The sequence below is a fragment of the Scyliorhinus torazame genome, chromosome 18, assembly GCF_047496885.1.
Source record: "Scyliorhinus torazame isolate Kashiwa2021f chromosome 18, sScyTor2.1, whole genome shotgun sequence".
Taxonomy (NCBI): Eukaryota; Metazoa; Chordata; class Chondrichthyes; order Carcharhiniformes; family Scyliorhinidae; genus Scyliorhinus; species Scyliorhinus torazame.
The window spans coordinates 72,343,825-72,359,429 of record NC_092724.1 but is presented as its reverse complement, the minus strand read 5'-3'; the positions used below and the strand labels follow the sequence as shown (position 1 = coordinate 72,359,429).

Sequence of the window (15,605 nt, the reverse complement as noted above, 5' to 3'; positions counted from 1 at the left end):
CCACGGTTCCTGTTCGTATTTCGAACCTGGGACCTCGGCGCCGTGAAGTAGAATTTATCCGGTTTTAACAAAAATCATCCACCCGAAACAAATGCTGCTCAACCCCAGTTAACCAGCATTGGGATTTTGTTTTGGGTGAAGTTGGACTGTATTTCCTGGAAATGAAGAGGTTAAGGAGTGATCAGATTGAAATTTTAATAACAGAAACAGAGGGTACAACGCTTTCCACTCATCGGAGAGAACAGGACAAAGTGACACAATTTTAAAATTTGACCTTAAGGTAGTTTAAATCTAATTCAGGGGGAACATCGCAGAGATTGCAGAACATGACTCCCAAGTGCAAAGTTAAGTGAGGGGTTAAAACAGAAAAGCAGGGATGTTAAATGATGTGGGAGAGAAGACAGAGAATGGAGATAAAACAGCTGGCAAGACAAAGAGAAATGGTGACAAAGTAGGGTTGATTAAATTTGGATCACTTACATGGTCCCATTGGTATAGACTGCATCCCCTCCCTCCACATATTGAACTGGGGATGGATAAACATGTTGGACCGACTGCACCTGTTGGACCTAAAACAAACACAGAAAATATTAACCAAACCACGACTGGAATCTCGCAGCACTCAGCACCTTACATGACCCTAAGACCTTCTTCAGCTCAAGCTCCTTCTCAGCCTCTTTCCCATTCTTTTCATCTAATTCCCAAGGATTATCCAGGTCACAACTGAAGAACAGTATATCGGACAGGATAACCATGAAGTCATTCCCTCCCCCGATTCGTGGCACTGGGAGAGGGGAGAAAGGTAGATGCAGAATCACTGAACTGTAGACAAAATGCACCCCCTGAGCAACTTAGATTCATATTTTAGGACTGCACTAAAAGTAATGGGAAAGAAATCAAAATACTATGAAGGTTGGGAGAAGGTTAGATTCTGTCACACTGCTGCCTCCTTCAGGTTTATTGCCCTTTCTTACCTGCTGCACTCTCTGAACCTGAAGCTGCTGTACCTGGCTTCCTTTCTGAGCAGAACCTGTTGCTTGGACCACCAGCCGCTGTGGGCAACAAAGAATAAAGGTAAGCTACTGTCTCCTTAAATTATTTGTGGAGGATGCAAGGTTAAACTTTTCATTTTATTTATTGGTCCAAGTTTGAAGGTTTTTTTAAAAACTCTATTCTCACCAATAATTTCCAGCCTAGGGAATGGGGCAACCACCTATTGCTAGGGCTTGGTTTTAAAATTGAGGGAGAGCTCTTAAGAGGTCACCTTGCCTCAGATCTCCCAATCCGCCAACAAATTGCTTAGTTTGCTCTTCAGAATCCTTCAGTGACAAATTAAAAGAACTGCCACATGAGGATTCATGAGAATAAATTAATAGCTATCTTCTACCTTTACAGATCCCAGTCCTGATGAACATGCCCTGGAATATTGACATGGAAACGTTTCAGGAATTGGAGTCCTCTCTCTCTCTCTCTCTCTCTCTATTTCAGCTGAGCTTTTAATTTATTTATTTTCAATGGATTAATGCTTCTGTTGGGGGAAATTGAATAAGTACATTTATCCGTTGTATTGGATGCTCCCAGCCCAGTCTCAGCGCTACTGTCTACATTTACTTAGTGACTGGTACTGTGCATTAGAAATCGGAGTCACACTTGACCAATCTCGGATGCTGGATAATAGCCTGAAACAAGAGAGTCATTGGGAGTCACCAGTAACCACAGGGTGGGCCGAGGGAACAAGCACATCCGGCACCAAATCAAGAACTACACTCAAGAATGGAAAGATCTACAAGTTGGGATATGGAAATATTACTGTTTAAAGAGGATTGCACCTCAGCTCAATTAATTAGGAGATCTCTGTGCTGCACCTGATCCATATTACATAAGACCAGTTGGTCTAGCACACCTGCTCTTTCGCACATCATGTACAATGTAGTCCAAAGATACCAGGTTAAACCAACATACAACTTGCTCCAAATCTCACACACAAATAGCATACTACCATTTTTCACTTATCCAAGCAGCATAAGAATCAAGAATAGGCCATACGGCTCCTCGAGCTTGCGCTGCCATTTCAATATAATTATGGTCCTCAACTCACTTCTTGCCTGCTCCCTATAGCTCTAGATTCAGAGATCTGGAGAGTCGCGGAGCGATCAGTCACACTATTCCCCCAGTGGTCCTGATTGCTGTGTTCAACGGCTGTTACCAGTTTTTAAATATGAAAAATGTGGCCACTACCGTCTTTTAAATGAAAGTAAATGCGGAGTGTGCAGTCTTGCAGCCAGAAGCGGCAGCAGAGAGGTCACGCACCCTGCACATACACTTGATATCAAGCACCTTCCATATACGTGCTTTTGGTGCCAAATCATGGGAGGAGAGCTCCTTCCATTTTCTAGTTACTGTCAAGAGGACTGAGAAGATCAATCGTCTCCTTAAAAGTAAGAGACAGAAGAGATTCAAATAGGCAGTGTATCTACACATCAGGATCTCACAACAGAATCTGCTGGAGGGATCAGCTGGGATGTCCAGGGCAGGACAGAGCAGTGCTGGTGTTAGCTCTGTACAGAGTTCCAGGGCCTCTGGTTAACAGCCTACAAAGACAAAACTTAACTATGGAACAAAGCAGTATAAAGATGATTGCTTGAAGTATGGTTTTCTCAATTGTGTCAATGCAAATAAGGATGCAGTGTGCCCATGTGTGTTATATATAAGGAAGTACTGGCAAATGAGACGGGCAGTTTCAGATTTTGAAAGAGAAGTGATGGGTGAAAAATTACTTTTAAGGTTGAGACCCCAGAGTCAGTTATCAACTTGCAGTGGATTCCAAATTAAAAAACTACGCTGCTGTAGCTGACCTGTGATACCACATTACAAACACGGCAAAAGCCCTTGAGGCTGTCAGCATTCAGGAGTAGCATCTCCCAGAACTATCCATTGCTGAGTGAAACACGTATTTTGTTGCTATTGCTCTTCACAATGGCCTATATGTGTGAGGTTGGGTTTTCCGTTTTCATAATGATGAAGACGGCACAAAGGAACTGGCTGACGTCTGTACCTCATGTGCGCATTGCCCTCTCCTCCTTTGAACCCGTTTCAAGTAAGATGGTGAGGACCAAGCAGGCTCCCCTTTCGCATTAAATGTGAGTGAACGTGGCATGGGTCACGATGGTCGGCCGGCGTGGTTCGCGAAGTTTGGCCAGCTGGCAAAAGTGGGTCCCGGGAAAAAAAGTTTGAAAAACGCTGGGGTAGAGTATTCCAAAGATTCACAACCCCGAGTGAAGAAATGTCTCCTCATCTCAATCCTTAATGAATAGCCCCTTATCCTGACATTATTCCCTGTTTCCAGCCAAGGGAAACAACTTCTCAGTATTTACCCTGTCACACCGCTGTAGAATCTTGCATGTTTCTATTACATCACCTCTTCATCTTTTAAACTCCAGAGATACAAGCCCAATTTACTCAGCCTCTCATCATAGGGCAACCCTCTCATTGCTGGAACTAGATTAGTGAACGTTTGTTCTGATGCCTCAAATAAAAGTTTATTCTTTTTTAAATATGGAGACAACATTGCACAGTACTGTGTGTGGTCTTAAAGCCAGGTATAATTGTAGCAAGGCTTCTTCATTCTCTTACTCCAATCTCCATGCAATAAAGGCCATCATGCCATTTGCTTTCCAAATTGCTGGCTATACCCGCATGCTAATATTTTATTCCATTCTCTTAAACCTTTCTCACATTTCAGAAAGAGATTAATCAGGACAACTACCTTTACTGGAACGCTGCTCCATACACTGCACCCACTACGGAGAAGATTCTTTAAATCTCCAATCTTACTGATTGTTTACGCAACTCACGTGTCAGATTTGATTTTAATATTGGTCCTGAAACACCTTGGGGTTTCTTAAAATTAAATATGCTATACAAGACTCCCAGTGAAGTTCTGTAAGAGCAAGACACATGGAAAGTAGCTCCCAGCAGGGTCTTTGCTTTTGATCCCTTTTACCAATTTTGGGGGGGGGGAGATTTTGATGTCCAAATCCAGTTTGTTGATCTGGTGGACTCTTGCCCGACTGAGGCATGTCAAAAACGGCGACTTAGAAGCCCAATGTGAAGCAAGGCTCAGGAGAGTAGCCCGTCGAAAGAAACTGAAGGAAGGAAGATGGCACCCGCATCCATTAGATTAGAACAATGGCTGTGGTGATGGTGTGAGAGCTGGAAACATATAGATAGGCAGTTCAAACAGCAGGGCAAGGAAATAAAAGAATCATTTAAAGCCACTGTTGAGGTGGCTTTGGGCCTGATTCGTGAACAGCTTGTAAAGACCTGGAATGTGGTGAAAGCGCATGGTGAGATGTTGACGGATGTGGAGGAGGCCTTTTCTCAACATGAGGATTCGTTTGACTTGCTGGAAGCGGAGTTGTTGCTCATGGGGGGAAGAGCAACAAAGGCCTGCGGTTAAAAGAGGAGGATCATCGGGCAACATGAGGGTGCAGTGGTTAGCACTGCTGCCTGATGGCGCTGAGGACCCGGATTTGATCCTGGCCCCGGGTCACTGACCGTGTGGAGTTTGCACATTCTCCTAGTGTCTGTGAGGGTCTCACCCCCATAACGATGTGTAGGGTAGGTGGATTGGCCATGCTAAATTGCCCCTTAATTGGAAAAAAAAAAGATTTGGATACTTACATTTATTTTATTTTTTTGTTTTAAAGTGGAGGATCTTAAGAACTGGTCAAAGCAGTTGCACTTCAGGTCATTGGGGCTGCCGGAGAGCGCGGAGGGAGTATTGTTCAGAGATGTTCTCCCCTCCGGAGTTGGATAGCGCTCATTGGGCGCTCAGGCAGAAACCAAGGCCGAGCGAGCTACGGCGGGTGGAGATTATCCACTTTCACAGCTATCAAAAGAAGGAGAAGGTCTTGGAGTGGGCGAAAAAGATCCAGAACCTTGACTGGGCCAGGCACACGGTGCGGGTATATCAGGATATTGGGACTGAACTAGCGAGGAGACGTACAACCTTCAACAAGGTGAAGGCAGTGTTTTATAGCAAGGGTGTGTGAATTGGGATGGCGTACGCAGCGCAACTGCGAATCACAATGGACTCAAACCGGAGCTGGCGGAGGCCTTCATCAGAGAGTAGCACAGTGGGTAGCACTGCTGTTTCACAGCTCCAGGGTCCTAGGTTTGATTCCCGGCTTGGGTCACTGTCTGTGGAGCCTGCACGTTTTCCCCATGTCTGAGTCGGTTTCCTCCGGGTGCTCTGGTTTCCTCCCACAAGTCCCGAAAGACGAGCTGTTGGGTGAATTGGATATTCTGAATTCTCCCTCAGTGTACCCTAACAGGTGCCGGAATGTGACGACTAGAGGTTTTCACAGTGGCTTCATTGCAGTGTTAATGTAAGCCTACTTTGGACAATAAAGATTATTAAAAAGCAGCTGGGACCGGCCTGAGGAAGACTTTGGGACTCTGTATATGAACGGGGGGGTTTTGTGCCATGTACTTATGCCTTTGTATTTGTTCTGTTGGGGGGTTGGGGCGATAATAAGGAGGGATTGCTTTGTTTCATGTAGGGGAGAGAAGCTGTTGCTGTTGTTGGGTTTGGGCACGTTGGTGGGGGGAGTGGGATGGGGTGGTTGCTGTTCTTGAGGGAGTATTGGAGAGGGAACCCTGCGTGGGGGCCACTTTGCTAGCTGTAAGGAGAGGGGGTGGGAAGTGAACGGGAGTGTGGTGAGGGAGAGAGAGAGAGAGAGAGAGAGAGAGAGAGAGAGAGAGAGAGAGAGAGAGAGAGAGAGAGAGAGAGGCTGCGACGCTTTGGGCCAGGTCTAGTTGTTTGTTTGTTTGGTGGGGGAATAGGGGTTGAGGCGCCAGGCAGTCTGCAGGCCAAGAAGGAGAGGGGGGGGTGAAAACCAAAAGTGATCAGGGGATTTTGTCTCACTCTGGAGTTGGGATTGGAAGCCGTCTTGGGTGGACTTGGGACCCATGAATATGTAGGAATATTGCATCATGGTGGGGGTGGCTGACTCGAGGAGGCGGTGGATGAGAGATCCCCCCTCCTCCCCGAGAGGTTAGCCACCTGGAATGCGCAGGGCCTGAGAAGAGGGCGAGAATTTTTTTCCCATTTAAAAGGGTTTGGGGGCTGGTGTGGTGCTCCTAGAAGAAACTCACCTGCGGGTGCTGGACCAGGCCAGGTTGTGCCAGGTTTGCCACTCAGGGTTTGACAGTAGGGCCCCGAGAGGCGATGATTCAGATCAGCAAGGGGGTTTGTTTTCAGGCGAGGGTGGTTTTGGTCAATTGGGTGGGGTCATTATGTGATGGCTCCAAGCACACTGGAGGGGAAGGTTGTGGTGCTGGTGAACACGTATGTGCCGAATTGGGACAATGTTAAGTTTATGGAACATTTGGCTGCAATTCCAGAATTAGATACACACCAGTTGGCTTTTGGGGGAGAGGGGTGGGTGGATTTTAATTGCATGTTGGATCTGAAGTTGGATCACTCCAGGCGAGGATCGCTGACCCCTTTGGGGATGGCGAAGGTGTGAGCCGCATTCATTCTTGGGGATTGCTTGGGTTGTATTTTTGTTAAGGGGGATATTTTACAGTTGTCGGTTGGAATTTTTTTCTGTTGTTGACAGGTGTTTCTTTTGTTTTGCAAATTTTGGATATAAAATGTTAAAAGAGCAATAAAAAAAAATATATATATATATATATTTTTTTTTTAAAAACAGATGCTATACAAATACAAGTTATTGAGTAGGATTGGAGCTACACAGATCAGAACCGATATGGACAGCAGAGCTCCTTCCCTGAAGGATATCAGTGAAACCGATATGGACAGCAAGGCTCCTTCCCTGAAGGATATCAGTGAAACCGATATGGACAGCAGGTCTCCTTCCCTGAAGGATATCAGTGAAACCGATATGGACAGCAAGGCTCCTTCCCTGAAGGATATCAGTGAAACCGATATGGACAGCAAGGCTCCTTCCCTGAAGGATATCAGTGAAACCGATATGGACAGCAGGTCTCCTTCCCTGAAGGACCTGAGTGGAACCAATATGGACAGCAAGGCTCCTTCCCTGAAGGACCGGAGTGAAACCAATATGGACAGCAAGGCTCCTTCCCTGAAGGATATCAGTGAAACCAATATGGACAGCAAGGCTCCTTTCCTGAAGGATATCAGTGAAACCGATATGGACAGCAGGTCTCCTTCCCTGAAGGATATCAGTGAAACCGATATGGACAGCAAGGCTCCTTCCCTGAAGGATATCAGTGAAACCGATATGGACAGCAAGGCTCCTTCCCTGAAGGATATCAGTGAAACCGATATGGACAGCAGGTCTCCTTCCCTGAAGGACACGAGTGGAACCAATATGGACAGCAAGGCTCCTTCCCTGAAGGACCGGAGTGAAACCAATATGGACAGCAAGGCTCCTTCCCTGAAGGATATCAGTGAAACCAATATGGACAGCAAGGTTCCTTCCCTGAAGGACCTGAGTGAAACCAATATGGACAGCAAGACTCCTTCCCTGAAGGATATCAGTGAAACCGATATGGACAGCAGGGCTCCTTCCCTGAAGGATATCAGTGAAACCGATATGGACAGCAAGGCTCCTTCCCTGAAGGATCTCAGTGAAACCGATATGGACAGCAGGTCTCCTTCCCTGAAGGATATCAGTGAAACCAATATGGATAGCAAGGCTCCTTCCCTGAAGGATCTCAGTGAAACCGATATGGACAGCAGGGCTCCTTCCCTGAAGGATATCAGTGAAACCGATATGGACAGCAAGGCTCCTTCCCTGAAGGATCTCAGTGAAACCGATATGGACAGCAAGGCTCCTTCCCTGAAGGATATCAGTGAAACCGATATGGACAGCAAGGCTCCTTCCCTGAAGGACCGGAGTGAAACCAATATGGATAGCAAGGCTCCTTCCCTGAAGGATCTCAGTGAAACCGATATGGACAGCAGGGCTCCTTCCCTGAAGGATATCAGTGAAACCGATATGGACAGCAAGGCTCCTTCCCTGAAGGATCTCAGTGAAACCGATATGGACAGCAAGGCTCCTTCCCTGAAGGATATCAGTGAAACCGATATGGACAGCAAGGCTCCTTCCCTGAAGGATATCAGTAAAACCGATATGGACAGCAGGGCTCCTTCCCTGAAGGATATCAGTGAAACCGATATGGACAGCAAGGCTCCTTCCCTGAAGGATCTCAGTGAAACCGATATGGACAGCAGGGCTCCTTCCCTGAAGGATCTCAGTGAAACTGATATGGACAGCAAGGCTCCTTCCCTGAAGGATATCAGTGAAACCGATATGGACAGCAGGGCTCCTTCCCTGAAGGATCTCAGTGAAACAGATATGGACAGCAAGGCTCCTTCCCTGAAGGATCTCAGTGAAACTGATATGGACAGCAAGGCTCCTTCCCTGAAGGATATCAGTGAAACCAGGTTGAATTTTATAAAAATCTAACCACTTTATGGTCACTCTTACTGATACCCAGTACCAGCACTCAAATTCGCAAACTGCCATGCGAGTTCGGAACTCATATTCTCTGGATTGAGTGTCCAGCACAATCACACCACCACTGTATCCTTTTGAACTATTGTCACCTTATAGCCTCCAGTTTAATTATTTCAAGACCCACACCAATTTTCTCCATTCCTCTCCTCTCGATATGACTTGTGCTGGAAAACTATTCCACAAATATTAGTGGCCCCCTCATGACCTGCACAAGTGGTTGTTTCTCATGTGTGAACCCAGACAATGTTTTGTCAGCAGGCTATTCAACTAGAGGGAGGGGAAAAATACAAAAGCCCAATCCAGTCTCCTAAGATACTTGTGAACCAGGTTCACTGGTTAAGAGATCAAGCATAGGTCTCCGAGGTAAACTGTAACGTCCTTGCACTGCTGCTTTGGTTTACCAAGTCTCCTTGGACAGCCCATTTCAAACCACCACAGGAACTGCAGCGGTTGAAGGCAGCAACTACTCAAGGGCAACTATGGGACCAGCCAGCGACGCCCACATACCAAAATATTTTTTTTTAAACCAGAGCAATGATCAAACCGAAAATGAAATCAAAATTTGTAGACATTGGAGTCTGCACGTTCTTGCAGTGTCTGCGTGGATTTCCTCTCACAAGTTCCGAAAGACGTGCTGTCAGGTGAATTGGACATTCTGAATTCTCCCCCAGTGTACCCAAACAGGCGCTGGAGTGTGGCGACCAGGGGATTTTCACAGTAACTTCATTGCAGTGTGAATGTAAGCCTTATTGTGACACTAATTTTTTTTTTTTAAATTTAGAGTACCCAATTCATGTATTCCAATTAAGGGGCAATTTAATGTGGCCAATCCACCTAGCTTGCACATTTTTGGGTTGTGGGGGCGAAACCCACGCAAACACGGGGAGAATGTGCAAACTCCACACAGACAGTGACCCAGAGCCAGGATCGAACCTGGGACCTCGGCGCCGTGAGGCCGCAGTGCTAACCCACTGTGCCACCATGCTGTCCTATTGTGACACTAATAAAGATTATTATAATAAAATCTGGAATAAAAACAGAAAATGCTGGGAAAATTGAGCAGACCTGGCGGTATCTGTGGAGAGAAACAATTAACGCTTTGAGACCAATAGGATTCTTCAGAGCTAAGAGGAGTTTGATGAGGAGTCATTCGGACACAAAACAATAACCCAGGTGCTCAAAGGACAAAACATGCCTAAGCGGTTCAATGTTATACTACAAAGTACTTACTGCTCACCAATGTATCGCGGAGCTTGGCCGATTCTGCACTCAGACCAAGTCAGAAAGTCTGCGAGCATCTACATTATTTCCCTCTCTCAACATTTCGTAAAATCTATCATGTTCCACCTCACACATTTCGCCCCCTCTCCAAATCTATCTGTAAATTCAGAGTCTCAAGTCCAAGAAATACGCTGATCACTTTTCTCAAGTGAGAAAGCACTCCCAAAGGTACAACAAATTCCAAAGACAGCCTTACCAATTATTCATGCAAAATTATGTTGTTAAAACTCTCAACACGTAGCCAAGAAAACAACATGTTTAACCCAAGATTGCTAACGGCTACTTGCGGCTGGGTGATCATATTTGAGATTCACTCTTGAGGATACATGCTTTCCAGATTCACATTGGATAAAGTAATACATTAAAAATATATAAACAGTATAAAAAATATGAATTTCACCTTTTGAATGTGCCAAATTCTATCCACATTCAATCCTACAAATCATCTGATCCTGAGCATTATCAATACATCAATGAAAAGGGCTTCAGTTAGTTCCTAGGGCATAACAGTGACTTTAAGGTGCCTCATCACAGCGTAATGAAGCAACGTAAAGACTTGCGCCAAGATAAAGGAATTTGTTTTATAAATTTATACATTTCATAAATTCCACAGGCTTGAGAATTCTCAGTACCTTGCATAAGAATATTTGTTACTTAAAACTGGAGTGCTACTGCTATTCTAAACTGTCAAAATTCTCAGCCATTATCATAAGAACATAAGAACTAGGAACAGGAGTAGGCCATCTGGCCCCTCGAGCCTGCTTCACCATTGAATGAGATCATGGCTGATCTTTGTGGACTCAGCTCCACTCTCCGGCCCGTACACCATATCCCCAAATCCCTGTATTCTTTAGAAAGGTATCTATCTTTTTCTTAAAAACGTTTAAAGAAGAAGGAGCCTCAACTGCTTCATTGGGCAAGGAATTCCAGAGATTCACAACCCTTTGGGTGAAGAAGTCCCTCCTACACTCCGTCCTAAATCTACTTCCCCTTATTTTGAGACTATGCCCCCTAGTTCTGCTTTCCCCGACCAGTGGAAACAACCTGCCTGCATCTATCCTATCTATACCCTTCATAATTTTATATGTCTCAATAAGATCTCCCCGCATCCTTCTAAACTCCAATGAGTACAGTCCCAGTCTACTCAACCTCTCGTCGTAATCTAATCCCCTCAACTCTGGGATCAACCTAGTGAATCCCCTCTGCACTCCCTCCAGTGCCAATATGTCCTTTTTCAGGCAAGGAGACCAAAACTGCACACAATACTCCAGATGCGGCCTCATCAACACCCTATACAATTGCAGCATAATCTCCCTAGTCTTGAACTCCATCCCTCTAGCAACGAAAGACAAAACTCGATTAGCCTTCTGAATCACCTGTTGCACCTGCACACCAACCTTTTGCGACTCGTGCACCAGCACACCCAGGTCCCTCTGCACAGCAGCATGTTTTAACATCTTACCGTTTAAATAATAATCCATTCTGCTGTTATTCCTCCCAAAATGGATAGCCTCACACTTGGCAACATTGAATTCCATCTGCCAGGCCCTAGCTCATTCACCTAACCTATCCAAATCCTTCTGCAGACTTCTGGTATCCTCTGCACTTTTTGCTTTACATCATGTGGAGGGTCATCTGATAGTTTGTATAAGAGAATCAGAAACCTCTATTCGCAAGTAGTGACCAGTAATACACGAGGCAGCATACATGCCCAAAGCATTCAGTAATTTTTAGCCCACTATATACCACTGCAAACAATCTTTCATCTTTTAACAGTGAAACTTTCTAATCAGCTCTCAACTCATTCCTTTTTAATTTATATTAGACAGAGTTTCCTAGGTAATTAACAACAGATTCCTTCTTAATAAAAGCCAACAGTAACAAACACAACAGTAATAAACAAACCTGTGTTAATCTTTGTAAATGTCATCAGGCACATCAAATGCAAGTACAAATAGTCAAAACGCCTCCACATAAAATGAAAGACACCAGAAATTATATGCAAACATCAACTATGCACTATGATAGCAATGCCCCACTTTTGCTGAGGTTTGTAGACAAGAATCTACATTTGATTCAAAATATTCCACATTTGAACAGTCAACAATTATTACCTTCCCACCAAGTGGTTTTCTTCGCAAAGTCATAGACTACTGTGATAAGAAGCTCGACAATTTTTTCTTTTAATTCAAAAGACATTTTGCATTTCTGTGACATCTGCAAATACAATTAGATCAGTCCCTGGCAGCCTCCACTATCAACATCCTGGGGGTTACCATTGGCCAGAAATGCAACTGTATCAGTCATATAAACACTGTGGCTACAAATTCAGGTCAGATGCCAGGAATCACACCTCCGCACCCCCCAAAGTCTGTCCACCATCTTCAAGGCACAAGTCAGGAGTGTAATGGGATACTCTGCACTTGCCTAGATGAGTGCAGCTCCAACACTCCAGAAGTCTGACACCAGCCAGGACAAATCAACCCGCTTGATTGACATGCTTTCCATAATTATTCACCACCGACGCACAGTAACAGCAGGGTGTACCATCTACAACATGCATTGCAGGAGCTCACCAAGACTCCTTAGCACGTTCCAAACCCACGACCACCAGAAGGTCAAGGACAGCAAACATATGGGAATAACCACTAGGATGTTCCACTCCAAGCCACTCATCACCCTGATTTGGAAATATATATCCACTCCTTCACTGTCATTGGGTCAAAATCCTGGAACTCCCTTGGACATATATAGTACGTAGGAAATTGAACTTTCAAAAAGGTTTTTGATTAAGTGCCACATAATAAACTTGCAGGCAAAATTGAAGTCCATGGGATGAATGGGGAAGTTCTGGCGGAGATGTAAATTGTCTGCGAATAATGGTGATCAGTTGTTTTTCCAGACAGAAAAGCATGAAGTGGTATTCACCACAGGTCAGAGTTGTCTTTCAGGGCCAAAAGTTTCAAAGTTTACAAATGACAAAACTGAATTGTAGCAAACATGGTGGAATGGGTAGGCACATGGCAAATTAAATTTAATGCAGAGGAGTGTTTCAATTGTGGAAAGTGATGCATTTAGGGTGGCAGAATGAAGAGAAGCAACATACAAACTTTAAAAAAAACTTTTTTTTAGTGTACCCAATTCATTTTTTTACAATTCAGGGACAATTTAGCGTGGCCAATCCACCTACCTTGCACATCTTTGGGTTGTGGGGTGAAACCCACGCAAACACAGGGAGAATGTGCAAACTCCACACGGACAGTGACCGAAAGCCAGGATCGAGCCTGGGACCTCGGCACCGTGAGGCAGCAGTGCTAGCCACTGTGTCACCGTGCTGCCCTATACAAACATTTTTAAAGGGGGGTACAAGTACAGCGGTTGGATGCTCATGCTCACAAAACATACACAAAGTAACCTTACAAGACAGATACCGTCTCCCCCATCCCATTTACTTTTCCAAATTTATAAAAGTAATAACAGATATGTAAACAGAACAGAGAGAAATAAGAACATTAGTTTTACCCCAGTATAACTGTTTAAAATTGTCTTGGAGTTTATCAAATAATTTTGCATGAATAAGTTTAGCAGTATTTAGAATTTACATTGCAGAAGGAGGCCATTTGGCCCATCGAGTCTACACTAGCCCTTGGAAAGAGCACCCTGCTTAAGCCCACACCTCTGTTAAGGAATGGGTTAAGAAACATTCCAATTAGATGTCTCAATGATCCAATAGTTGGCATTGATATGTAAAGAGGCTACAGGGGGCCTTTGGAGCATGTGATGTGATGATCAGGTTTTGGTGCAGTGTGTGTTGAAGGGAAAATAAAGGTGTTTGGGAAACGGAGCAGATCTCTTGACTCTTTACTCAACAGCAGCCAGAGGCGAACAGCCTCCAACTAACCTTTTGGACCCTGTAACCCCACCTAACCTTTTGGACACTCTGGAGCAATTTAGCATGACCAATCCACCTAACCTGCACATCTTTGGACTGTGGGGGGAAACCGGAGCACCCGGATGAAACCCATGCAGTCACACGTGGCTGGAATTGAACCCGGGACACTGGATCTGTGATAGAGCAGTGCTAACCACTGAGCCAGCCCAATATTGCTCAAGAAAAATTCAGAATTCAGCTGCCTGGTGTTGCTGATGAAACCTGGGGGCGGAGGGTTAGTTCACACGCTGAAGCTGCACAATCCAAATTCAGCTGAACATTCTGGGCAAAAAATGCAATTCAAGCCAAGCCCAGACTTGGGGAAAATATGAAGACTTTGAATTTTTAGTGAAAGCATGAAAATACAAAAAAATGTATAAATCAGTAGTAATTACAGCATCATGGGCAGCACAGTGGTTAGCACAGTTGCTTCACAGCTCCAGGGTCCCAGGTTTGATTCCCGGCTTGGGTCACTGTCTGTGTGGATCTGCCTGTTCTCTCCGTGTCTTCGGGGGTTTCCTCTGGGTGCTACGGTTTCCACCCACAAGTCCCGAAAAACATGCTATTAGGTAATTTGGACATTCTCAATTCTCCGTGTGCCCGAACAGGTGCCGGAATGTGGCGGCGAGGGGCTTTTCATAATTATTTCATTACAGTGTTAATGTAAGCCTACTTGTGACAATAAAGATTATTATATAAACTGGTTGGAGTCTTGGGCAGAGAAATGGCAGATGGCGTTTAATCCAGACAATGCAGGTAATGCACTTTGGAAGGTCCAATACGTGTAGGAATTACACAGTGAATGATACAACTCTTGCGAGTATTGACAGGGAGAGAGATCTGGGTACGCATGTGGATAAGGTGATCAAGACGGCATACGGCATGCTGGCCGTCATCGGTCGGGGCATTGAATATAAAAATTGGCACGTCATGTTGCAGCTGTACAGGACCTTAGTTAGGCCTCATTTGGAATATTGTGTACAATTCTGGTCGCCACACTATCAGAAGGATGTGGATGCTTTGGCGAGGGCACAGAAGCGGTTTACTCGGATGTTGCCTGGTATGGATGGCATTAGCTATGAGAGGTTAGATAAACTCGGTCTGTTCTCACTGGAATGACGGAGGTTGAGAGGTGACCTGATATAGGTCAACAAGATTATGAGTGGCATGGACAAGGGCAGCACGGTGGTGCAGTGGTTAGCACTGCATTCTCACGGTGCCGAGGTCCCAGGTTCGTTCCCGGCTCTGGGTCACTGGCCGTGTGGAGTTTGCACATTCTCTCCATGTTTGCGTGGGTTTCACCCCCACAACCCAAACATGTGCAGGATAGGTGGATTGGACACACTAAATTGCCCCTTAATTGGAAAAAAAGAAAAAAAATGAATTAGAACATAGAACATTACAACGCAGTACAGGCCCTTCAGCCCTCGATGTTGCACCGACCTGTGAAACCACTCTAAAGCCCATCTCCACTATTCCCTTATCGTCCATATGTCTATCCAATGACCATTTGAATGCCCTTAGTGTTGGCGAGTCCACTACTGTTGCAGGCAGGGCATTCCACGCCCTTCCTACTCTCCGAGTAAAGAACCTACCTCTGACATCTGTCCTATATCTATCTCCCCTCAATTTAAAGCTATGTCCCCTCGTGCTAGACATCACCATCCGAGGAAAAAGGCTCTCACTGTCCACCCTATCCAATCCTCTGATCATCTTGTATGCCTCAATTAAGTCACCTCTTAACCTTCTTCTCTCTAACGAAAACAGCCTCAAGTCCCTCAGCCTTTCCTCATAAGATCTTCCCTCTATACCAGGCAACATTCTGGTAAATCTCCTCTGCACCCTTTCCAATGCTTCCACATCCTTCCTATAATGCAACA

At 45.1% G+C, this 15,605-nt stretch overlaps 1 protein-coding gene across 7 annotated transcripts in view; it reads right to left on the bottom strand.

Moving 5' to 3' along the window:
- rfx2 (regulatory factor X, 2 (influences HLA class II expression)) overlaps positions 1 to 15,605 on the bottom strand; it is a 262,480-nt gene that overhangs the window by 174,372 nt on the left and 72,503 nt on the right. For 5 of the 7 annotated variants that reach the window (XM_072482882.1, XM_072482884.1, XM_072482883.1 and 2 more), the window contains exons 3-4: positions 975 to 1,052; positions 481 to 569 (exon numbers count right to left, since the gene is read on the bottom strand). In XM_072482882.1, the coding sequence (XP_072338983.1) occupies positions 481 to 569; positions 975 to 1,052 (167 nt within the window). The remainder of the gene's footprint in view (positions 1 to 480; positions 570 to 974; positions 1,053 to 15,605) is intronic. The other 2 variants (XM_072482885.1, XM_072482887.1) reach the window with 1 other exon arrangement.